Consider the following 26,161-nt stretch of genomic DNA (forward strand, 5'->3'; position numbering starts at 1 on the left):
ACTGTCCACCTCTAATTGACCGAGAAATTTCAGTCACATTCCTGAGTCTCCAGGAAGTAGTTCTTGCAAGCATTTGATCCTATGCAAGAAAAAATACAACACCTTACATAGAATTTTCAGCACTGGTGGTTGGTCACGTCTAAATGTCTTGAAACAGCAGATTGGTAACAAACTTTTTTTCACATGACTCACTTTTGCATGTCCTGGATAGTATTATTACCAAGTTCCGTTCAATTATGCCTAGTAGATGTCTCTTTAGACATCTCTGAATATGAATACATTAGTTATGATCAAACTAAAACACACAGAAAAAAATAAAGAATGATGCATCCAGTCAAAGATTAAAGAAAAAAAATCAAATTTTTGGTAGTATTTTTATGTTTCTTGTGTGAAGGTTGTAAAGGCTTTGTACTTCCATATTGACTGTTACAGTATGGTTTCTACATAGTAGCGGCTCACTGTTTTATTCTAAATATACATTGTCTTATACCAGTAGATGTGTCAGAGTCACTGTTGAAATGGACTATTAGAGTACAGAGAACCGTTTGGTGAACCTAGGTTTTGGCACAATAATAGATATCAAAGGTTCAGCAGAAGAAAGACCCATTAAACGGAGTTGTTTGGGACTTTTTTTTTATTGATGAACTATGCTCAGTATAGGTAATCAATAGTTCATCATTGGGATGCCTGCTGATTAGCTGTTCACTGGGTAGTCAAAGTTGGAAGCAGATTGCAGTGGCCTGTGTTGCAGAGGTTGGATTTGGTATTGCAGGCACAGCTCCCATTGAATTCAATGAAAGTTGTGCCTGCAGTACCAACTCAGGCCACTACAGTATGGACTGTGCTGCCCGCACTGAGAGTGAGCTCAGCAAACAGCTGATCAGTGGGGACTAGAGTGAGGGACCCACATCGACCAACTATTGCAAAAGTCCCAGGATTGCCTGGAACTTTTGCTCATCAAGCGCAAAAGTCCCAGGCAATCCTTTTAAATGTGTTTTCAAGTAAAATTATATGGCTATGGAATGCTACAAAATAAAGACATTAGGCATAATCACCTCCCCAAATGGCCTCTTTAGTCCAGCGCAGAGGTCCTGGTCACCGCTGTTCTGAATGCGGAAGACAGTTGGTAATGGCAGTGTGCTGTTCACTGTGCACATGACTGCTTAGCCAATCACAGCCTTTAGTGGAGATAGCACCATGAACGGCATGCGACAGATGCCAGCTTATTCTGAGTTCTGAGTCTCGGTGACCAGGACTCGAGGAGCCATTTAAGGAGGTGCGTAGGGTTTATTTCCTTATTTTACAACATGTCATGGCCATACAATCTTTTTTCGGGGTCTCGTATAACCCCTTTAATGTTGATTTGCATTATTTACTGGTAGGGACAATTGTAATTATTTTTTCACAAGTCATTTATTAAAGGGGTTGTCTGGGATTAGAAAATATGACTACTCTCTGCAAAACACTGCACCACATCTGTCCATGAGTTATGTCTGGTATTGTGGCTCTACAGTAATAAAATTAATGGGGATGTGCTGCAATACCACCCCCAACCTGTAGACAGTGTGGTGCTGTTTCTGGAATAAAGCAGTCTTGTTTCTTAATTTTGGACAACCCCATAAATGATATGGTCTTCCAAATTGGCACAGCAACCTGACACTGGCCAGACTCTGCCTAGAAAGGGAAAGGGTTCAAAATATCAGCTGGACCGAATTCCTCAACTAAAACAAGAAAAACATTATATACTTTAGTAACCCAAAAACAAAATCAATCACAGACGAATAAATAAAAAATCCACTTTGTAACAAAGATGCCCCGCAGCTTAAAAAACAGAATCAGTTAAAGTCCCAGAATCCTCATTAATCCCTTGAGTTTTTGTTTTTCGGCTTTTTTTCCAATTTTTCGGGAACCTTAGTAGAAGGCTCTCTGAGGTCCCAAATCTGAGTTTTTCCTGTTTAAAAAAGAGAATCCAAAAAGGACCAAGTTCTATGTAACACGATTGTCCATCGGCTTCACTCAGTGTTACGAAAATATAGACTATTCTTCAGAATGAATGTCTCCTTCATTGCGCAAAGTAGGTCTGGAACTGCCACTTCTGGAAGTGATTTGTAGGACTGCACACACTGATGTGCACTAGGCCGTCAGAAGGCTCTACCTCCAGGCATTTTGCATGTATTGTGTTTTCCAGAACTAAATGGTCGGCCTATAAAAAAAAAAAACACCAAAAAGTCAAGAATGAGCATAACCGTAAGTAGAAGACAACACACGGAGCAAGTATGCCCTTTAGAACTAAAGCTAGACATACAGTAGACTTTAGAGGAATGTTTTGCAGCTCTTGGATAACTAATCTTCCAAGAATACACACTGAATGATCACTGCATTAGGAACACCTACTCAATAATTAGTTGGTCAACCTTTTTGGGCGATCATGGCTTTCGAGCAGGGTGGCGAACATTCTCCATACTCAGCTTGACCCATGCCTGCTACAGCAGCTCCATCAGTTGGTGTACATTTTGGGGATAAGTCAACCAAAATCAAGCCACTGCTCATAGGATTCCCCATGTGTGGGAAATTGGGTGATACCATCCTGCAATAGGGGTCTATATCCTGCCCATACGCAGCCTCTTTTGGACGTACAATTGGGCAGAACTGGACTTCCAGTGCTGAAAAAAGTTGCTATATAAGGCCTGCTTTACACAGGCGACAAAATTATGTGATTTTCTTGCGATGCAACAGTGTGACAAATTGCATGTATGTGAAGCCCATGCTTTTCTATGGGTTCCTTCATGTTAGCGATGTTTTGTAGCCTGCGACATTGCGAGAGAAAAAATTGCGGGCTGCTAGACATGCCTGCGACTTGTGATGTTTTGTAGCCATGTTTCCCTATGGAGCCTTCCTTGTGTGTCATTGTATCACACGAAAACGTGGTTTTCGTGCATTGTCATGTGACTTTTGCGGTAGAAAATCCTATTGTAAAAGCCCTAAAATAAGCCCTAGCTGCTGTGGTGCAAATATATTAGGCTATTTGTAACCTTCCATCTTGTATTCGGACAGCCATGATTGTTCAATATATAAATTATTAGGATTGTATAACCGAGTCTTAGGCTGTGTTCACACCTGACGGATTAGCTGTGGAAATTCCGTGTGGAATTCCTGTGCGTCAAATCCGCCCGCGGCTCCTAATCCCGGGATTAACCAGCCATGTGCATGAGATTTTGAAAAAATCTCGTCCACACAGGGTGGGCAAGCCGGGGAGAACTGGCGATGCGGTGCGGAATTGACAGCCGCAGCGTGTCAATTTTTTTTTTTTTCTGTTGCAGCCTCACTCTTCTCTATGGAGAGAGAAAGCCGCAACAGAATGCCGGCGGCCAAACTGCTCCAAAACCCGCGGCGAAATGCAGCAGGTTTTGAAGCTGCGGCTCTCCCGTGGAAATTTCGCGCCTTTTCTGTGTTGCCAAGCTGCAAGTTTTCTCGTGGGATGTCTGTCCCATGGAAAGCCAATCTTATAGACTTGCTGAAACCAGGTTAATATCAGGACAGGATATCACCATTGTCTTGTAATTCCACCACCATTGTCTATAGAGGCTTGTAATTCTATTGTCTAATTAGTCATGCAAATCTATCATCATTGTCTTAAGACTGAACTGGGGCCTTATGCACAGTTGAAGGTTAGTGCTGCCATTGTTTTAAGAATCAGTTTTGTTGGCCTGATCTGGTTCTATTCGAGGACTGGTCGCTTCAGATTGTGACTAGTGATGAGCGAGCATACTCGCTAAGGGCAATTACTCGATCGAGCATTGCCTTAGAGAGTACCTGCCCGCTCGGAAGAAAAGATTCGGCTGCCGGTGGCGGGCAGAGAGCGACGGGGGAGAGCGGGGAGGAATGGAGGGGAGATCTCTCTCTCCCTCTCTCCCCTCCGCTCCCCCCTGCTCACCGCCGCAACTCATCTGTATGCTCGCTCATCTCTAATTGTGACCTTTTTAGACAAACAACTCTATGGATAAATATGTGTAATGCAAATATTTAAGCAATAAATCATACTAAATATAAAGGACTGGAGAGGGTTTAGGGGAGTTAGAAGCATTTTGGACTTGTGATGGGGAATGCCCTCTCACAATGTGGTTCCCAGGAGGCCCCCTGTTCTCTGACTTTTCACCGCTGCTTCTCTGGCTGATGAACAAAGTAGATGAGGTACACCTAAGGCTCTCGGTGATGTGAGTATTGATGTAACCATTGTTTAAGAATTGTTTAGAAAAAATATTTATGCAATATAACCTATTTTTATGTAACTTTGTTTCAGTTTTAATCATTTTTTCATTCGTATTTATAAATTTTGTTGCATCAACCCACTTGTTGTTTTCAAGTTAGCAAAACGACTGGATAAAAAAAAAAAATATACATCACTTAACAGCCGTTGTTCACTCCGCCGCATCTTCTTTGCAGGTCCCTGGCACTTGCTTGTAGTTTTCTCTTAGTACTTCCTGGTCAGAGGTTCAAATTCCTCGCTTCCAGGAAGCACTGGCTGTGATTAGTTCTTGAGCGCCGTGGCTCAGCCAATCAAAGCCAGCGCTCAATGAACCAATCACAGCCATTGCACATGGCATTCAATGGCCGTGATTGGTTCATCGACAACTGGCTCTGATTGGCTGAGCTGCAACACTCGAGAACCAATCACAGCCAGCGCTTCCATGAGTCGGGGAATTTCAACCTCCAATCCAGGAAGCGCTGACAGAAGACTTCAAGCAAGTCTGCCAGAGCTTCAGAGAACATATGCAGGAAATTGACAGCGCTGGAAAGGTTATATAATCTTTTTTTAATGCAGCTAGGGCTTATTTTCAGGGTAGGGCTTATATTTCAAGCCACCTGCCACCCCCCCCCGAAAATCCTCGCACATGGTTCTATAAAGTCATGTGACCTTGTAGCAACACAATACTGATATCATGTCACCTGTCTCAAGCAGGACTAATGGGAATATAGGCAATCACAAGTAGCTGAGAAAGTTAGCAAGAGAAGGCTTGTGATTTGGTGATTGTGCCGCTGCCAACGGCACATATAAACTGTGTTAATGAGATACCAGCTAAATAATTAGCAAATAATGGTGAATGCAAATGGCATCTTGGGTGCACAGAACTATCAGGACTCCCAACAGTAGATCTATACCGCCATGTTTGCTTTTTTTATCTTAATGCGATGCCGTTGCCAGACTGATTACTCTTCGGGGTGAAGCAGGGTTGCTTACCTGGCACAGGAGCCGTTCACACAGAAAAGCAAATATTCTTAATACCTGGGTGGACATACTATACATGATCTAGAGTACATGATCCATGTTTACTTACCAGCGTGGGCTGGAACGTCGTCAACGACCTGTGTAACCAGCGGAGGTTGCTGTTCAGGTTGTCACACGGTAATACGGTCACTTTGTTCTGGACGTCACTGGAGGCAATGCATTGATCCTCCTGCTTTATTAATCTTAACCAGGTGAAGTTAAACTGCTGGTTCTGTGGAGAGAATGGGAATGTCCAGCTGTCAATTAATCCACAAACTTCCAGGAGGAGTGAGGGCTCCTACAAACAGACATTTGCACAATTGCGCACGTTGCAGCACAATGCATTTATGCTTTGAATGGGATAGATTTGCGTGCGTATCGGCACATATTAGTGTACTTTTGCGCACGCATGGCCTGTTCACATACAAGCACAACACCACCCGCCATCATGGTTTAAAAAGGCTAATGAGGTCCAGATGTGTTATCTTGTTCGCAGAATTACGCAGCATGTTGTGCATTTGTGTGCACTTTGACTTCTATGAGACCCTTGGTGAGCAAATGCGCATAAAAATAGAGCATGTCCTCTTTTTTTTCTGTATGCACGAAATGTGCAGGAACAGGGGAAATGCGAACAGCCCATTGAAGTCAATATGTTCTACACTGTGCAACTGAGCACACATATTTGGCGCATGCAAATACGTTCATCTGAAGGAGCCTTAATGGTACTTTCACATCTATAGCGGGGGTACCGTTTTCCTGCTCCGTTCGGGGAGAAAGAAAAGGGAATCCGCTGGCCGAACAGATCCATCTTATGAACAGTGCTGAATGGGCTCCATTAGTTTCCTTATGCAGCGCTATTTCTTCTATTTTATCCCATCTCTGCGATGGAGGTTCCAATGTAGATGTGAACCCGGCCTAACAGAGGAAAGACACCATGTAGAAATATTTTCCATCACAAAGTAAAGAAATACAGCCACATAAAACACACATACCTCCTTATTGGCATCGCATAACTCCAGGACTACCGTAGAGTTCTGTAACGCCAGGCATTTTCCCAGTGCATTGTTTTTTACCTAAAAAAAAAAAAGATTATAAAAGTTAATCAAGTTCAATAAGACAAAGTAAAGACATGACATATCAGAGCCACATTCTTCCTCTATTGATTTGTTTGAATTCTTTTTTGCTTACTTGGATTGAAATCTGGTGCAGTGTTCTTGAGGTCCGTGTGGCACCTCGACTCTCTTAATACCTCCATAATTCAGTTCCCAAATCCCAGAATTCCAACCCAAAGAAGGCCTCTAATTCTGCACCTCTGCTCCTTCCAAGTTCCTCTTCTGCAGGCCTGGCTTGTCTTTAGCTCCAGGCGCCGTACATGACATCTGACACTGGTTTGTATCAGGAAGTTATATGCAGAAGAGGAGCCGGAAGCGAGGAGAGATCAGTAATTAATATCGGCCACTACCTATTGGATTAATTAGATAGGTAACAGATGATTTTTTTTTTTAATGCGGTTCCCACATTTGCAGGACAAATATTTGCGAAAATTGCCCTTTGAAAATATGAAAAGTCTTGGAAATTTTGTACGCTTGACATATGGTGTATATGGTGATATATCAGCTTAAACAGTGGCGGAAGTAATTAAAAGGGAAAAAGTACTGCAAAGACTGTGTTATTTACTAACTTCACTGTACTTTACTGCCCCATAGTGGTAATTACTTACATTACACCAAGACAGACAATAATATCAATAAGCAGTAAATCCAGCAGAATCCCAATAATCTGAGACACGAGAGAGCTGGTAAATGCTGGACTGGTATTATTACAGCACGTGTCCTCATTGCCATTTAGCATGAGTCCACGTTAGGCTTTTAATAGGGAACCGGTCAAGAAACAACGTCAAACAACAAGAACTTTTTGTTTTCTTGTTGTTTGACATTGTTTCTTGACCGCTTCTTTATTAAAAAGCTCACGTGGACTCATGCTAAACGGCAATGTGGACACTTGCTGTAGTAATACCGATCCATCTTATTGTGTGCCTCGCTGCTGCCAACGGAGGTAGTTTGAGGGGAGATATACGAATTGGTCGATTATGCCGGACCATAACCCTAAGAAGACGAAACAACATGTTATTATGTAACATTAAGGCCGGGCTCACACGAACGGATTTGAATTGCAGATTCCACAATCACCGTGCGCCCAGAAGATCCGCAGTAGTATGCGGGCATTGAATGGCATGTACTTTCACATTTTCCTTCACACTTGCGGGTACGAATTGCATATTCAAAATCGCAGCATGCTCTATTTTAACACGGATTCCACGTGGATGGCCTCAATAGATGTCTATGGATGCGGGCAATCTGCAGCCCATTCACAAGTAACATTGCGCTAGGTGGCAGAAACACTCGCAACTAGATAGGAGAATAGATAGAAAAGCCAGAAAGCCAGCTGGAGGGGAGAGAGATCTTTCTTCCGTGTGGATGACACGCTGTGCATATGGGTACATCCACGCAGAAAATTACACGCATCCATGATTTTCCGCGATCATTCGCAATTATTTTCCGCAAAGGATCACAGGTCTTCAGCTGAAGAAATCCGCATGCAGAATCTGACCCATTCGTGTCAGCCTGGCCAGAAGTACATGAACTTTCCCGTGGAGTAAAATAATGTTTATCTGGTTGTTATTGAGTAAAGCTATTTTTACTGAAAACAATAATGCTGCCTTCGCCTCTGTCCGTCCACCGCGCCAAACACACCACCCACCCTGTTTAATTACCATAAATACTGAGAAATAAGGAAATCTTCGCTAAGTGCTCAAGGAGATGAACCATGTCCTATCTCCTCACTGCCCTGTGACTGGCTGTAAGTAACCTGGCTGCAGCAGGAGCCTCTCCCCTCTGCAGTGGGCCAGAAATATTATCATTTATGGGACGCTTGATCTGTAACATAAACCCTCATTTATAGAACATTTTTATGATAGGCACTTACCAGTCCTTCAGCTCTGACCAGAGGGGCATCCAGGTCTGGATAGACATTGTCTATATACCATTTAAAGCTCTTGCATTGTAATTTCTTCCTCAGTTCCTTCTGTTCGTCCAGGTCACCAATGTTTGTACGGTCTTGTAAAAGGTGGTAACTATGACCATAGAAAAGCTCTTTATAGTCATCCAACCAGACTTCTGCAACACGAGCCAAGTTCCTCTCTACAGTTTTCACTCGATTCTTAGGGAATGAATATGGGTTGTCATTTCGAAAGATGTGGCCAACTCTGGAGCAAGGGATGATCTCAATTTCTCCACCACACATCCAAACCTAGAATACAGGAGAAGTTAAATATGCATTAAAGCAATTGTCCCATCTGGATAAGCCCATTTCTATACACCCTACTAGGGTGCCCAGAAATAGTGCCACTCTTTGGGTTGCCTAGCATTTCAACTCAGTTCCATTCATTTGAATGTAGGTGATCTGCAACATCGGGCACAGACTCATGAACAGAAGTGGTACTGTTGCCATTATGTACCCTATTGCTATTATTCAGTATGTCATCTTCTCATCAGTTTCAAGCTGGATTGGCGCTGTGCAGATCACAGAGATAGTTAGGACTATTTGGCAGCAGTCATGCTAAACCTCGCCCCAGGCTGCGGAATTAATAAGATTCTTCTAAAGATACATTTCACGGTAAAATATACTATCAATATTATAGATTGATCTTGGGAAATTCAGAAGCTAACCTAACATGAATTATAAAAGTTGCTCATTTTTGCTCACGGCTGCTAGAAATGAAAAGACTAATTTAAAGGGTTCTCCAATTTGGACGTTTGCTTGTTAGAAAGGTGCCTTTGTAAGGAGGTGCCATCTAGGGGATTGTTATGATGATAATAACTGGAAGAGGTTTATGTTATTCATATATTTTTTTTTGTTGATGCAACTTGTTCAATCTTCTTGGGTGCTGGATAGGGCAATCCGTGCCTGGTGCTACACACCGTGCCCTCTGTTGCATGGGTAACCCGGGGTGGGTATAAAAAGGGTGATTCCTGCCAGTCTTGAGAGCAAAGAATTGTGAAGTGAAACTGACAGCAGAGAATGAAAGAGCCAAGCTCATGTGGATTTGCAAGTAACAGAGAGGTTGAGACACCAAGACAGAGGAAACGAGAAACAAGTGTACGGGTTACTTTGCCAGCACCCAGGGAGAGAAGAATCCATTCAATAAATGGTTCTAGTTCAAGTTGAAGTCATGGGCTCTGACTCTGCATGTAAATATGATTCTGATGCTGAACACGCCAACCAGGGAGTGAATTGGACAAACGCTGAGATGAGAACTGCCAGTGTGCCCCCACTACCTAGGAGAGTAAGCTGGGTCAATGAGGTGGACATGGAGTACACTATAAAGGAGCCCAGCAAGTCATCTTCAGGTAGACCTATGTTCCCAGGTCTTAAGATCCCAAGCCCAGACTGTGCTGCCACCGAAACCAATCATGTTAACAAAAGCAGTGTAGCTGCTTTACATTCTGGCCAAAAGATGATGGTTCAGAAGAAGGGAGCCAAATCTACTCAGTATTCCATAAGTACCACAAGAGAGGACAGAATCTGGTTGCAAATAGATCTGGATAAATTGGGGGATTAGGCAGAAAAGTGGAAAATGAGGTTCAACATTGATAAATGTATAGTTCTGCACGTAGGCAGAGGAAATACATGTCATCATTATACACCAAATGGGAAACCATTGGGTGAAACTGACATGGAAAAGGATTTGGGGGGTTTTGGTGGAGTAACCAGTGTCAGGCAGCTGCCGCCAAGGCAAATAGAATCATGGAGTGAATCAAAAGAGGTCTAGGGGCGCATGACGAGAACATTGTCCTTCCTCTTTACAAGTCACTGGTCAGACCACACATGGAATATTGTGTGCAGTTTTGGGTACCGGTACTTAAGAAGGACATATCAGAGCTCAAACCGGTTAGACAGCCATATATCTTTTTTTTCAGCTTAACACACCAAGCTATACAATTGGTTTTCTAAATTGAACATTCCCTGTAGTTAGCATTATCTTCAGGCTGTATCACATGCCTTTAAACGGTAATAGGGGTTAATAGAAAATATTACCTTAAATGATATTTCCATATTTTCTCCTCCCCAAACATCCAGGCCAGGGTCATATGTCCCAAGCTCATAGAAATATTTCCTATCGATGGAAAATAGTCCTCCAGCCATTACTGGACATCTAAAACATTCAAGTACAAGAAAATTAAATGTATATCATTAAAGTGTAACTAAACTTTTTCAAAACTTCTGACATGTCAATAACATGTCAAAAGTTGCTAAGTAGAAATGAGCGAGCACCAAAATGCCCGAGTGCTCGTTATCGAGTAACGAACCCCATTGAAGTCAATGGGCGACTCGAGCATTTTTGTATATGACTGGTGCTCCGCTAAGGTTTTCATTTGTGAAAATCTTAGCAAATCACCAAAGTCATGTAAAAAACACAGAAATGGATAGGGCAGGCGAGGAGCATCATGCAGGGCTGCATTTCGGGCTCCGAGGTCTCACTATTAAGCCACGATAGTGGCAAGAGTGAGACCCCCCCCCCCCCCCCCGCACTGTCAGCATAAAGATTGTTCTCCTCTGCCACAGCTGTACCAGCTGTGGCAGAGAGGAACGATATTAGCCCATTGAATTCAATGGAGCCGGCAATACAGCCGCCTCCATTGAAAGCAATGGGCTGCCGGCGAGCGCGGGATGAATTTTCGGGAAGGGCTTAAAAATATAAGCCCTTACCTGAAAATCATCCTAAAATGTGTAAAAAAAAAAATGTATACTCACCTTTCCGCTGCAGCCGGAGTTCAGCCGCGTCTGGCCGGCAGTTCTTCTGAACTGCTTTCTGTAGTATTCAGCAGGTGGGGATTTGTCCCTGCGCTGAGCCAATCAGAGGCAGCACTCACTCACCCATTCATGAATTCATGAATGGGTGAGTGAGAGCTGCCTCTGATTGGTGAGGCTGTGACCAATCAGAGGCAGCTCATTCAGCAGGTGGGGATTTTAAATCCCTGGCTGCTGAATACTACTCACAGCAGTTCAGGAGAACTGCCGTCCGGCCGCGGCTGAACTCTGTCTGCCGGGACAAGGTGAGTATATATTTTTTTTTTACTTCTCACACATTTCTGGATGAATTTCAGGGAAGGACTTATATTTTTAAGCCCTTCCCGAAAATTCATCCCGCGCTCGCCGGCAGCGCATTGCTTTCAATGGAGCCGGCTGTATTGCCGGCTCCATTGAATTCAATGGTCAGTGCTCGTTTAATCGAGACGAGTACTGCGTGGTGCTCGTCTCGAGTAACGAGCATCTCGAGCACCCCAATACTCGAACGAGCATCAAGCTCGGACGAGTATGCTCGCTCATCTCTACTGCTAAGAGTAATGTGCAGAGGCCCTCATCTGTATACTGTACCTGTTCGGCTGTCATTGGTGAGTGGTGTGCGGACTCCATAGGCTTTCTATGGAGCTTGTACACTGCTTCAAGTGGAGCTGGAAACAGCTAGATGGGCAAGAGTGCTCTGTTGATCGTTCATTTTAGCAATTAATGGGGATTCAGCACCTGCACCACCCATCTATCATCACTATGACATGTCAGAAGTTTTAAAAAGGTTTAGTTACAGTTTAAATTTTAGGTCTTGTTCATAATTATGCCGCAGATCTGGGCACGGACTCTGGTGAAATCTGCGCTATTCTAAAATTTGATTAATTGCTATGAAAAACTGCACTGTAGTTTATATGACATGTCAACTCTTGATGCAGTGTCCACTCGGAAGCCTTGCCAGGCAGCTGCACACAAATTTGCCCCATTGACTTGGGCGAAATCTTTATGTGATCTGCATGCAAATCCTGGCCATAATTCCGAGGAGCATCAAATTATAGTGTTAGATCTGCACCAGAAAAACCTGCATGTCTAAAAGTGGATTTTGACACAGAATTGCTTGCAGAATGAAGTCATTTTCAAAATTTGCATCAAAATCCGCATTTTGACCTATGAGTATTTTTTTGTATATCAGAATATTATGCAGCATCTTGCAGAATTTACAATATGCTCTTGACATGTGTTGTATGACATATCATCAAAGTACAATCAACCGTATGATTCCGGGTTAGGGCTATTTTTAAGTCATATTCTGAAGGAAGAGGAGACTGTTGTTAACTACAAGAGTTAACTTTTTTCTCAAATGCCATCATTAATTGTCCAACAATGCCCCTACTGTTCCTGTGGGCATAGAGTAGGTGCCCTCTTTCCACTTTGTAAGACAGCCTTGCATATAATATACTGTAAATTCTACTCATATTTGCACTCTGTAGTAAATGATGGGATTTTCTGGCTTGTAATATGAGAATTGTAGATCTGCGAAAGCCATTATCATCCAAAAAAGGAAGAAAGGGTCATGTTGTGTGGGCTGGAAATTCACAAAAAGACAAGAAATGTTCACCTTATTGGATCCATGTCTGTTATTTTATCTTTCTGGATAACGTCTGTAGGGATGGGCCTCCAGCCAAAGTTCATTGGCCACGTGAAAATACCTCTCTGGAAGTTGTCTACGGTCATATAGCTGGATGGAAAGTAACAGTATTGAGAATCAGAAAATCATGAATGTACAGTAGTACATAGGGCAAGATTAATCAAAAATGGTGCAAATAAAAAACGGAGCAGTTGTCTTTACAAGCCAATCAGATTGCAACGTTTATTTCTAAAAGAAAGCAAAAGCTGGAATCTGATTGGCTGTTATAAGCCACTGCTCCACATTTGCTTGTAATAAGTCTGTTCCATTCATTTCTGAAAATACATCCACATTATATGCATTAGGGCTTGTGCATGTGATCCTGAATACAGTTGTGTGCATGAGGCCTTCCTGTCATGCGTGTCATAATCCGCAATTCACTTTGCTTCAATGTTCTTCAATTTATTTGACTGTTCTGATATCTATTTATTCAACACTGGATTTTAAAGTTGGTAGGACAGAATATTTGATGGGGGCCACTATCCCACCTCTGTCTATTAAAGTCTATGCAAGACATGAAGACAGAAGAGCTAGTGACTTACCGTATTTTTCGCTTTATAAGATGCACTTTTTCCGCCTCCAAAGTGGGGGGGGAAAGTTCCTGCGTCTTATAAAGCGAATGTGCCGAAAATTCGTTCCGATCGCCGTTTTTAGCGCGATCGCGAATTTAACGCGTGGACGCGATTTATTTAGTGCGATTGCGCATTAAATACGCGATCGCACGAACAAATGTGCGATCAGTTAGAAGATTTCTCTCCTCCTGTCAAAAAAAAAAATAAATCATTACTCACCTCCCCCGGCATTCTGCAGCGCTGCTGCAGGCTGTCGCTCCCTCCTGGTCCCCGGCAGAGCATTGCTTTCTGGACGCGGGGCTTGAAATCCCCGCCTCCAGAAAGCTAATACTGTGATTGGCTAACACACGCCGTCAGCCAATCACAGCTATTCAATGACATCATTGAATGGCTGTGATTGGCTAACACACGTGCGCCTTCAGCCAATCACAGCCATTCAATTATGTCATTGAATGGCTGTGATTGGCTGACGGCGTGTGTTAGCAAATCACAGTATTAGCTTTCTGGAGGCGGGGATTTTAAGCCTTGCGTCCAGAAAGCAATGCTCTGCCGGGGACCAGCAGGGAGCGACAGCCTGCAGCAGCGCCGCAGAACGCCGGGGAAGGTGAGTAATGAGTTTTTTCCCCCTATTTTCCCGCTCTAAAACGGGGGTGCGTCTTATAGACCGGTGCGTCTTATAAGGCGAAAAATACGGTACTAATGGCACGTTCACACACAGCGGAACTGCTGCGAAACATCAGCTGTGGAATGCAAGCCGAAACGGTAGAATGTAAGCAAATGGGATTTTTACAAACCCATGCAGAAAAAGATGCTGTTTAATGTGCTGCCGATTTCCAAATCTCAAACAATGTAACAATTCCATGACTCCTGAAGAGGGTTAAATCTTTAATGAATACCCGCTGCCTTTTGGCATACCCTCAGTCTGCAGCCAATAGAGTACCAGGCATTTAAACCTTTGATCGCTGTGGCGTGATCAAAGGACACTCTCGCCTACAATCAAGTTGCTGGTTTTCCACATCAGTAATAACATGAAGAATTAATTTATCAAGTTATTCAGTGTGAACCATGAACAACAATTATGCCAAAATCTTTGTTTTCTATATTTGTGCTGAAAAAAAAATTATATACACTGAATGAAAATACAATTTTTTCTACAAACGTTTGTCTACTGAAATGTGGAGAGCCAAAAATGAAAAAAAAAATTGTTGGCCATTAAAGCAAAGGCTGGTACTAGAGAGAGGCAAACTGAGCAACTGCCCAGGGCCTTCATCCTGAAAGGCTGTGAAAAATCTACAGCGGCTCTACCACGGAATTTCGGTGCGGTCATTCCTTGTGAACCCAGCCTTAGGCTAATTTCACATCTGCATCAGGGGTTGCTTTTTCCTGCTCCATTCAGGGAATCTCTTGGCTGAACGAGACCGTCTAATGATGGAACTGAACAGCGCCAAATGGACCCTAATGACTATAATGGGGTCCGTTTGTTTCCGCTCCGCTGTCCAGCATTTTATCAGAAGAAAAAGTGCATCATGCAGCTCTACTGTTTCTGGTATTTTTCGCCTGTTCTGTGACGAAACCCTCGAATGGAGGTTCCAGCGCAGATGTGAACTCAACCATATTCTATCTATGTAGTAAGCTTAGTTCTGGCACCTTATCTATGCAGTAAACCTGGTTCTGGTACTGTATGTATGCAGTAACCTTGGTTCTGGTACTGTATCTATGTAGTAAGCTTGATTTGTCTATTGTATCTATGTAGTAGCTTGGTTCTTGTGTGATATCAAAGTAGTAAGCGTTAAAACGTTAAAGTAATGGGGGGGGGGGGGGGGGGCTCACAAATTTCACACAAAGCAGGGCCCATGATAGCCTTAACATGCCCCTGATCAGGAGACTGAGGAGGACACTGTTCAGCCGTGCCAGGGTGGGTCAGGCTACCTACTCTCTATTGGATTTGCAAGCACATGCTCAGCATCACAAACTGGTTATGGGGACTGGGGTCTGATAACGTATTTTTTAATTTAGTCTGGGTTGGCCTGGGGTCTGAGACGTGGGGTAAAACATGATCATATTGTTTTTTTTAAAATTGATTTACTGAACCCGTGTTGGTACAATATTTCAGAATTTGGGGCCCCACTTTCAATTTTGTCCAGGACCACAATTTATCTAAAAGTAGTCTGGCCACTAAGGGGTTAATACAAATGATAAAAAATATTTGATATTGCACTGCAATCTATTATCATCGCCATATGTGATGCAGGTCTTTTGGGAAAGGTAAGTCCTACACAGGTACACGCCACCCTGTAGTAAACAGCATGGGGACAAGCATGCCTAGCCCCGTAGTAGCCATGGTCTGCCCCAATGGGATGTATATCCTTGGGCAAGGTACAGTGTGTTCTGTACAGAATGTGCCTGTTAAATGGACAGCTTATTAGAATATATGAATTTTCATTTTTTGCAGCTGATAGAGAATAATGCCTAAAATAATATTAACATATAAAAAATCTACATAAAAAGTCCCTTGGGTAATTACTATATGCATGCACAGTGGAATATTACCTCATGTCCTTATCATTAATGACTTCAATTACTGGGCAAGCTACTTTCTTTCTGTTTACTCGAACTTGTTCCAGGAGAGGCTCCAGCCATCCAACATTGCACTCAACGTGTGAGTCTAAGAACGTCAATACATCTCCTAAAAGATAAAGTAGAACTCAGTGATTGACTTACAGGGTATGTTCACACATCAAGGAGTATCATGTACTTTAAAAGGTTATGTTCACCTTTTGCAACCATTTTTTATGATTCCAGTGCATCTAAAATAAAAAGAATGAAGCAACTTTACAAAAATGTGTAATTAAATAATTTCCTACTACTTTGTGTCCACAGCTCCTATACAGGCTTACATGTTTCCTTGGTAACAGACAACAAACAAATCCTTTGTAGTCTGATCCTGCAATTACACTTCCCCTTTCACAAGTCTCATAATACTTACATACATTAGGCATGTTATTAAGAAGTAGCAGACACATGGAAAAAAGTAAAGGCCCATTTACAAGGACTGATAGAAGCTATTTGATGAGTACTGAAGATCAGGCTGTTGCAGTCTGTATTGGGGACTCATTGATCCTGTCCGGAAAACACTACCGTTATTGTTGGCAACACACTTCCCATTTGCCAAGGGAGATGTGCTGCCGATAATTTTTTTTTGGCTGCACAAAAGATGAGATCAGCTGAAGAAAAAGTGCTTGACTGTTGGCTGATCTGGTGCAGCTTCAGATGATCATCTGGCTGGGTAAAAGGGCCTTAAGTGTTACGATTTTAGGCGGTGGCTGTCATCTTGTACAACCTTCCTCTGCTCCGAGCGCTGTACGTTCTCCCCATGTCCGTGGCAGATGTTTGGCTCTAGCCTATCCCAAAGGACCAATCAGCATCTTGCTATTTTGTCCCCTGCCAATCATGGAGCATCTTTGGTTATATCAAGCACCTTATCCCTACAGAAGATACCTGACTACCTGAGTCTTGTCCAACTGGAAGTGCTATTAATTTGTGCTGAGTTCCTGGTTTTTGACTCTGACAGCGTGAAAATTCTTGCGTCAGTAAAAATCCTCGGAATGCCTTCTAACAGCTTCTATAGCAGCAGTGGTCTTTTTTTCCGAGCTTTGGACACACAAACTCCCACCCCCTCCCTTTTTTTCAGCTCCCATAGGAGTCTGTGGGAGTTTCCTGCATTTTTCGTCAAGACATAGAGCAAGAGCTATCTTTTCACGCAGCAATAATAAAAAAATAAAATTAATCGGTGTCCGACAATGGTGGTAATGTTCTTGTTTCGACGGTGAGATTTTTTCATGCGGCCAAAAATCGCCCATGTGAATGAATGCATTGGAATCCAATGCTTCAGGTGGTCATTATTTTTCAAGGCAGCTGCATAAAAATGCTTGTGTAAATGAGGCCTAAGATTGTAAGATCAGACTTTACAGGGTTTGTTTGTAGTTTGTAACCATGAAGACACATAGTTCTGCATAAGAGCTGCAGACATAAAATTGTTCAAGACTTTTTACTAAAGACTATTTTCAGACTTGTGTTACTTTTCATTTTGATGCATCAGAACAGAAAACTAATTGCAAAAGAGGGCATTGTATTTAACTCAAAACTATAATGGTGCATTAACCTGGCAGTGATATATGAATTTAACGCGGCTCTGTTACATATGAGTCAATTCTGCTGCATAAATCAGCTCTGTTACATATATAACTAATCCCTGCTACATATACTTCATATAATATGAAACAGTTATTGATATTACTGGAAATTTGAGGCTATTTTCCATTTAGACAAAAAAAGTGTTCACATGGACACATCATTACTTCAAGTGGAATGAAAGGGTTTCTCAAAATAGTCTGGAAATTCTTCGGCTGTTCATTTACTAGAGAAATCCATCACAGGATCCCGACACCCCTGACATACCACACTGGTCTCTCTTAGCAATCTCCAGGCAAGGAACATCTCTACAAATTCTGTATTATGCATCTTAAAACTTGTAAAAAACATGCACTTCCAGTAGTTGTAAATCCCCGATTGACCTCCAGCAGATGTCAGCGGCCGCTTGCACTGGGCAAGTCTACATGAGCAGTATTTTTAAGAGGCACCAAGCCATTTTACAAATGCCTTATGAGGGAATCCAAAATTAGAAAGGGGGTCCGCCATCAACCTTTTCTCACCCCATGACGTACATGTACCTCTTGGAAGGGAAGGGGTTCTTGAGAATTGTTGTACATGTACGGTATGTAGGTGGCCCAACCTCAGATGTTTAGCCGATACCATCCACAATTGGAGTGTTGCACTGCAACAGCAGAGATCACAGAGAACTCTAATCCATGCTGTCAACCCCTTATATGTCACGAACAGTATTGATCTCAGCAGGTAAGCTGTTAACAGAGGGCGTGAGCTCCCTCTGTGACATCAACTGCTTTCTGCCATCTGATCATGGAGAGCCAATAAGTATTCATGGCAACCTGACACAAGACATGGCTTGTGATGGCAATCAAAAGAGATAATACACTGCAATACAGAAGTACTGCAGTGTATTACTTGAGGGATCGAAGGGATGCAGGGTCAAATGCCCTACAGGAATATAGCAAAAGGTAAAAGTAAAATAGTCAAAAAGATATTGCAAGTAAAAACAATATAAAAAGGACTTTATTTGTGAACCTTTCTGTTTTTTTAATGAAAGAAAGAAATACATGTAATATCACCACATCAGAAATGGGCTGTACAATAAGTTGAACACATAATTTGTCCTGCCTGACAAAACACTATTAAAAAAAGAAGAAAAAAAAGCTGAGCCAAAATGCTTTATTTGTTCATTTCCCCACCCCAAAAAAAAACGCACTAAAAGTAATCAAAAAAGTAGTATTTACCCCAATATAGCAACAATAAAAACTACAGCTCATTATGCAAAAAAACAAGCCCTTAAACAGCTCTGTTCATGGAAACATAAAAATGTTCTGGATCTTTGGATGTAGTATTGCGAAAGAAAACATTTTCCAAAACAATGGTTTTTACTGTGCAAAAGTGAAAACACGTAAAAAATAAATTATATATATAATTTTGGAATCATTATAATCATGCAAAACCGCAGAAATTGGTTATCATGTCATTTATATCGCATAATGAATGCTGAAAACAATGGCAGAATTTATGTGTTTTTTCCCCCTGTCCCCCCCAACCTTCCAAAATAATAGAAGTTATAGAATACATTATATGCCCCAAAATAACACCAATAAAAGTGACAGCTCGCCATGTAATGAATAAGTCCTTATATGGCTACACTGACAGAAGAATAATGAAGTTATGGTTTCTGAAAAGTGGAGATAAAAATACCCCAAAAATTGTTGCATCCTTAAAAGAACAATCATCTATTGTCCAGAGCAAATATTAGCTATAAAGAGCATTTCTAACTCTGGAGCACCTGACATCTCCAAGGATTACACAAATGGACCAGTAATTGCAACAGAAACAGTGTAATGCTTCAGTTGTCTTGTGGTGGCACTGCAGGGAAATTGAACACTTACTACTCCAGATTACAGCTGATCACTCATGGTTCAGCACTGGAGACCCTTATAAACTTCGTAAAAAAAAATTATCAAGAACCTAGAAAAGTTGTCATTTAGCTGCAAAACTCGGCATGCAGTTACATTTCAGGCAGATATACAGATGATTAGAGTTATGGCGTGATTAGATGAACTGTCTCCACCTGAGGCCCTAAAAGTGGTTCCACCCTTGGCCTAAAAAATGGTTCTTTGAGGCTACTTGTGTGCAGTGGACTTCTTTATCCACCTTTGTAGAGTTTGTTGACAACTAGGCGCCTCTACAACGCAATCAGTTAAGAGTTTGAGAGGAGACACATTATTGGAATGCGAGAAGCTGGATGGTCGTATTGAAGTTCTGACCAGAATATTAGGAGATATTGGGACCAGTGGATGTGTGAGGGCATACAAGTTGGCCAGGGTCAGGACCCCTGACAGACCACCAGTGGAGAGGAGCATCTGATCAGACTTTTAGGAGGTGCTGGATGTGTGAGGGCACACAAGGCGACCGGGCTCAGGACATCCTCCACAGACCACCAGTAGAGAGGAAGACCTGATCATCTGACAACAGGAACAGCTCCAACTGTTTCATAGTCTGCCATTCAGGCACAGATGGTGCCATTGTTACAGGTCCTGTTGCCTGTCAGAATGATTTCCAAGCATTTGGCTAAATGGCATTTAACCTCATGATGCCCATTATGTGTACTGCCTTTGACACCCACCCACCATTGCCTCTGTTTGCAGTGGTGTTGTCAACAATGAAACTGGACTGCTACAGTGTCTTCAGCAACAAATCCAAGTTTAGTTTGGGCACTGACGATGACCATGTTCATGTCTGGAGCCTTAGGAGAGAGAGTGCCTCAATCCTGCCTTTGCTGTGGAGAAGCACACTGCCCCCACTGCTGGTGTGATGGTCTGGGGGGCCATAACATACAACAGTCGGTCACCCCTAGTTGTGGTATGAGGGACAATGACAGCTCAGCGATATGTTCAGGACACCCTGCAGCTACATGTGTTCCTCACATAGCGGCTTCTAAGAGGCATTTTTCCAGCAGGATAATGCTCAGCCGCACACACAAGGGGGTCACATGAATACCTCCACAACTTCTATGGCCTGCTCAGTCACCAGATTTATCACCAATGGAACACGTATGGGACCATCTGAGACGCCAACTTCAGCATCCTACAAGTTTGCACGATCTAGAGGCTCAGTTATAGCAAATGAGAAGCGATATGTCACAAGACATCAAATGGATCATGTATGCCTTCATGCCCACTCATATCACAACTTGTATCCAAGATAGACGTGGTGCAACAGGGTACTAGAGCCTCAATGCCCGCCCGTATCACATCTTGTATCCAAGCTAGAGGCGATACAACAGGTTACCTTTTGCTCTGATATTGTAATCACTTACTTATATCAACATTACAATCACACAGAGAAAGTTTCATTCCATTCCAACAACTTCTAGGAGAGAGATTGCTTTTTTGGCATTGAGTATATATGACAATTTCCTACTCCAAGCATATAAACCCTGCTAATATAGGGAGTTTTAGTACCTGTTGCAATATTTGCACCGGAAACTCTGGCCCGAATTAACCCATGTCTTTCCTTTAGATGAAGAATCCGAACTTTGGGGAACTTCTTCAAGAAATTATCTAACTTGTCCTTGAGGTAGTCTATAGGGAACAAAAAATAAAAGAAAATGTAAAGATGATCAGGTAATGAAGGGGATGTAAATTTGGTATTTTGTCTGCATTGCATTTGTATAGATTAAGACATTATGTAATATATCTTTATTACTGCATTCTTCTTAAAGGGGTCATGTTTTATGACTTTATTTGATATAGTAAGATGGGGGGTTCCACACAAGTAAACCTCTCATTTACCTTCACATGAGCAAGCCGAGGACTTAGCACTCACATTCAATGAGGAAAGAAGGATCATATAGGCAAGAGAATGGAAGCAAAAATATATCATGATTGTGGCTTGCAATTGGGGGACATTCTGTAATAATACGAGTAATAATAACCTTATTTATATAGCACCAATATATTTTGCAGCGCTTTACAAGTCAGAGGCAATAAGACACAACTTACAATTTTTCAAATCATTAAACAGTTTCAACAATAGGGGTGATGGTGCTGCTCACAAGAGCTTACAGACTGTAAGAAATAGGGGTGACACAAGAGGTATAAAAGCTTGTTCTGTATAATTCAGGGAGAGAGAGGTATAACAGATATAGGGTGTAATATATATATATATATATATATATATATATATATATCTGCGTGAGTCGATCACCAGCCATATTTGTGTATCAACAGGTAAGAGGTGCAATAGGGTGCATCGGGGATGCAGTGGGTAGAAGGGGCTCAGGTTTCCAAGGGGGAGTGTAGAAACAGGCTAAATGAAGAGTTTAGATTAGGAAATATGATAGGTCTCCCTAAAAAGATGTGGTTTTAAGGCATGTTTAAAGCTATGGCCATTCAGAATTAACCTGATTGTCTGGGGTAGTGCATTCCAGAAAACTGGTGCAGCTCGGAAAAAATCTTGGAGGCAGGAGTGGGAGGTCCGGATTAGAGAGGAATTTAGTAAAAGGTCATTAGCAGAGCGGAGAGCAGCAGACAGAGATGAGGGAGGAAGTACAGGGTGGTGCAACATTGTGGACTGCCTTATGGATGAGAGTGATGAATTTAAATTGTATTCCATATTTGATGGGCAGTCAGTGTAGTGACTGGCACAGGGTGGAGGCATCAGTGTAGTGACTGGCACAGGGTGGAGGCATCAGTGCAGTGACTGGCACAGAGTGGAAGCATCAGTGCAGTGACTGGCACAGAGTGGAAGCATCAGTGTAGCAACTGGCACAGGGTGGAGGCATCAGGGTAGTGACTGGCACAGGGTGGAGGCATCAGTGTAGTAAATGAAATAGGGTGAAGGCATCAGTGTAGAGACTAGCACAGGGTGGAGGCATCAGTGTCGTGACCGACACAGGGTGGGGCATCAGTGTAGTGATCAACACAGGGTAGGGACATCTGTGTTGTGGCAGACACAGGGTGGGGACATCATTGTAGTGACCCACACAGGGTGGGGACATCAGTGTAGTGACCGACACAGGGTGGGGGCATCAGTGTAGTGACCGACACAGGGTGGGGGCATCAGTGTAGTGACCGACACAGGGTGGGGGCATCAGTGTAGTGACCGACACAGGGTGGGGGCATCAGTGTAGTGACCGACACAGGGTGGGGGCATCAGTGTAGTGACCGACACAAGGTGCGGGCATCAGTGTAGTGACCGACACAGGGTGCGGGCATCAGTGTAGTGACCGACACAGGGTGCGGGCATCAGTGTAGTGACCGACACAGGGTGCGGGCATCAGTGTAGTGACCGACACAGGGTGCGGGCATCAGTGTAGTGACCGACACAGGGTGCGGGCATCAGTGTAGTGACCGACACAGGGTGCGGGCATCAGTGTAGTGACTGACACAGGGTGCGGGCATCAGTGTAGTGACTGACACAGGGTGCGGGCATCAGTGTAGTGACTGACACAGGGTGCGGGCATCAGTGTAGTGATCAACACAGGGTAGGGACATCTGTGTTGTGGCAGACACAGGGTGGGGACATCATTGTAGTGACCCACACAGAGTGGGGACATCAGTGTAGTGACCGACACAGGGTGGGGGCATCAGTGTAGTGACCGACACAGGGTGGGGGCATCAGTGTAGTGACTGACACAGGGTGGGGGCATCAGTGTAGTGACCGACACAGGGTGGGGGCATCAGTGTAGTGACCGACACAAGGTGCGGGCATCAGTGTAGTGACCGACACAGGGTGCGGGCATCAGTGTAGTGACCGACACAGGGTGCGGGCATCAGTGTAGTGACCGACACAGGGTGCGGGCATCAGTGTAGTGACCGACACAGGGTGCGGGCATCAGTGTAGTGACTGACACAGGGTGCGGGCATCAGTGTAGTGACTGACACAGGGTGCGGGCATCAGTGTAGTGACTGACACAGGGTGCGGGCATCAGTGTAGTGACTGACATAGGGTGGGGGCATCAGTGTCGTGACCGACACAGGGTGGAGGCATCAGTGTAGTGACCGACACAAGGTGGGGGCATCAATGTCGTGACCGACACAAGGTGGGGGCATCAGTGTTGTGAACGACACAAGGTGGGGGCATCAGTGTCGTGACCGACACAGGGTGGGGGCATCAGTGTCGTGACCGACACAGGTTGGGGGCATCAGTGTCGTGACCGACACCAGTGTGGGGGCATAAGTATAGTGACTGACACAGGATGGATGCCTCAGTGTAGTAACTGGCACAGGGAGGAGTCATCAGTGTAGTGACCAGTACAGAGTGGAGGCATCAGTGTAGTGACCGGTATAGGGTGGAGGCATCAGTGTAGTGTCCGGTACAGCGTGGAGGCGTCAGTGTAGTGATCGGTACAGGGTGGGGGCATCAGTGTAGCAGCTTGACAAAAAGATAAACCTAGCTGGTGCATTCAGGCTGGATTAGAGAGGGGAGACTATAGTGAGAGGAAGACTGATCAGTAGTTGCAGTAATCAATCCGACAATGGATCAAGGCAACAATAAGAATTTTGGATGTTTCCACGGTGGGACAACAGTAGACTCAGGAGATGGTTTTTAACTGCAGGTGACATGAGGGAGCAAATGTCTGAATATGGGAAGTGAAGGAGTAAAATATGTCCCCTAGACAGTGGCGTGCTGCTGAGCAAATATGATGCTACCACAGACTGAGATGTAGGAGAAAAATCAGTAGTGAGTAGTTTGATTTAGTCATCAAGAGATCATTTGACACTGTAGTAAGAGCAGTTTCTGTAGAGTGTAGAGAAAGCAAACCAGACTGTAAGGGATCCGGAAGAGAGTTATCTGAGAGATAGTTTATTAGGTGAAAGTAGACCGGACATTCCAGGAGTTTAGAGATGAAGGGGGGTTAGAGACTGGTCGGTAGTTGGCTGAACAGAACAAGTCAAGAGATGGCTTCTTTAGTAATAGGGATATGACAGAATGTTTAAAGGAGGAGGGAAAGATACCAGAAGAAAGAGACAGGTAAATATCGTAGAGAGGTGACCAATGACAGTCAGGGAGAGACACGGGAGAAAGTGTGAGGGGATAGGGTTGCTAATACAGGTAGTAGGGCGAGAAGAGGAGAGGAACCCGGAGACTTCTTGTTCTGTTGTTGGGTCAAAGGCTGAGAAGGAACTAGAGGAGGCACAAAAGGTAAAGGGATCAAAGCTAATTTGGGATTGGATTAAATTGAGGTGGCATTGTGGGCAGCTGCAACATGTGCAGCCAACATAATAGTTGTTGATGTGTCTCTTCAGTAAACCGCACTCCATCATCTGACCCTGTGAAACACTGACCTTTTGTGCTGAAGTCGTCCACGAGAATAATCTCTTTGATGAGATGAGCTGGAGATCGGTTTAGGACACTGAAGACAGAGCGGATGAGGGTGGACCACACCTCGTCCACAAAACACATGATAATGCTGGTGTTGGGAAGGTCATCGTGGACCAGCTGATCTTTGCATCTGTAAAGATATTGTGGAAACACCATCATAATTACTCACAGTATTTTAGAAGCATTTCTAAATACTATATATTCTATTGCAATGTAACATGGCAGAGAGGCAGCCAAAGATGGGCAGCCGGGAGCTCTGGGATGCAAGTAGCAAAGTGATATGGGGATCTACTGTAACAATCTGCAAACACACTCATTCACTCATTATCAGATCGTATGGCATTTGTTACCCTACCTGAAAATGTAAAAATTCTAAATTTCGTAATAGTTTCTTCAATGGGTATTTAGGACCAAAGACATTGATGCAATATACACAAAATATTCCATAAAATATTCAGCAGGTGAAACTCCCATCTCTGAGACCCCACCAACGATGATCACACCACATAGGAATACTTGGTTGGAACACCCTTTAATGGAAAGCACTTGGATATGGCTTGGGTTTATTCAGACAAGTGTACCCAATTTTGGTCCATGTAAAACAGACTGTTTATAATCTGGGTGTATGGCCGCCTGCAGACGAGCGGGTCGGATCCGGCAGCGAGAATTCTCGCCGCGCGATCCGACCCGAGAGCCTGCAGAGACGAGCGCGTACTCACCCGCGCCTGGCGGCCCCAGCTCTTTGCATGCGCAGACCGGAGCCGGCGGCCGGGTGAGTGCGTGCCCCGCAGAAAATTAGGACATGCCGCGGTTTGTTTGCCACGTGAGATTTCGCGCGGCCAAACCGCGGCCGTCTGAATAGGAGTGCGTATTTTAATGCACTCCTATGCAAACTTTCAGCGGCGGAAATCCCGCGGGAAATCCCGCGGCGGGATTTCCGCTCGTGTGCAGGCGGCCTAAGTCTGTGCAGCATCCATATGCATTGTGCCTGTCTGTTTTTTACTTCCGCGCGCCATTAAGTTTTTTTTTCTTTCACATGCAGAAAAAAAAGGAAGTTGACCAGTTTTTTTCTAGCGTTACTTAGCAATGATCAGTGAAAAACAGCGAATATAGATGTCCTCCATTTTATTTGCACACACGCTGACTTAAATGGGTGACTGCCATGCAAAAAGTCAGACTAGAAAATGACATGCTGCAAGTTTTTTACAGTCTGTGTAAAAGAAATAAAAATGCATGTCTATATAGCCCCATTGGGAAACAAATTATAAGAATCCCGCGCTCCAA

The 26,161-nt window shown here is 43.6% G+C and overlaps 1 protein-coding gene across 1 annotated transcript in view; it reads right to left on the reverse strand.

Annotated features, from left to right (window-relative positions):
- Positions 1-229: 229 nt before the first annotated feature.
- The window catches only part of GALNT5 (polypeptide N-acetylgalactosaminyltransferase 5), a 48,975-nt gene continuing 23,043 nt past the window's right edge, over positions 230-26,161 (reverse strand). The window contains exons 2-10 of the mRNA XM_066576004.1: positions 24,841-25,007; positions 21,013-21,132; positions 15,923-16,058; positions 12,732-12,851; positions 10,364-10,481; positions 8,252-8,575; positions 6,259-6,339; positions 5,337-5,498; positions 230-2,203 (exon numbers count right to left, since the gene is read on the reverse strand). Of these exons, the coding sequence (XP_066432101.1) occupies positions 2,063-2,203; positions 5,337-5,498; positions 6,259-6,339; positions 8,252-8,575; positions 10,364-10,481; positions 12,732-12,851; positions 15,923-16,058; positions 21,013-21,132; positions 24,841-25,007 (1,369 nt within the window). The 3' untranslated portion in view covers positions 230-2,062. The remainder of the gene's footprint in view (positions 2,204-5,336; positions 5,499-6,258; positions 6,340-8,251; positions 8,576-10,363; positions 10,482-12,731; positions 12,852-15,922; positions 16,059-21,012; positions 21,133-24,840; positions 25,008-26,161) is intronic.

Source organism: Eleutherodactylus coqui, chromosome 8, assembly GCF_035609145.1.
Source record: "Eleutherodactylus coqui strain aEleCoq1 chromosome 8, aEleCoq1.hap1, whole genome shotgun sequence".
NCBI lineage: Eukaryota > Metazoa > Chordata > Amphibia > Anura > Eleutherodactylidae > Eleutherodactylus > Eleutherodactylus coqui.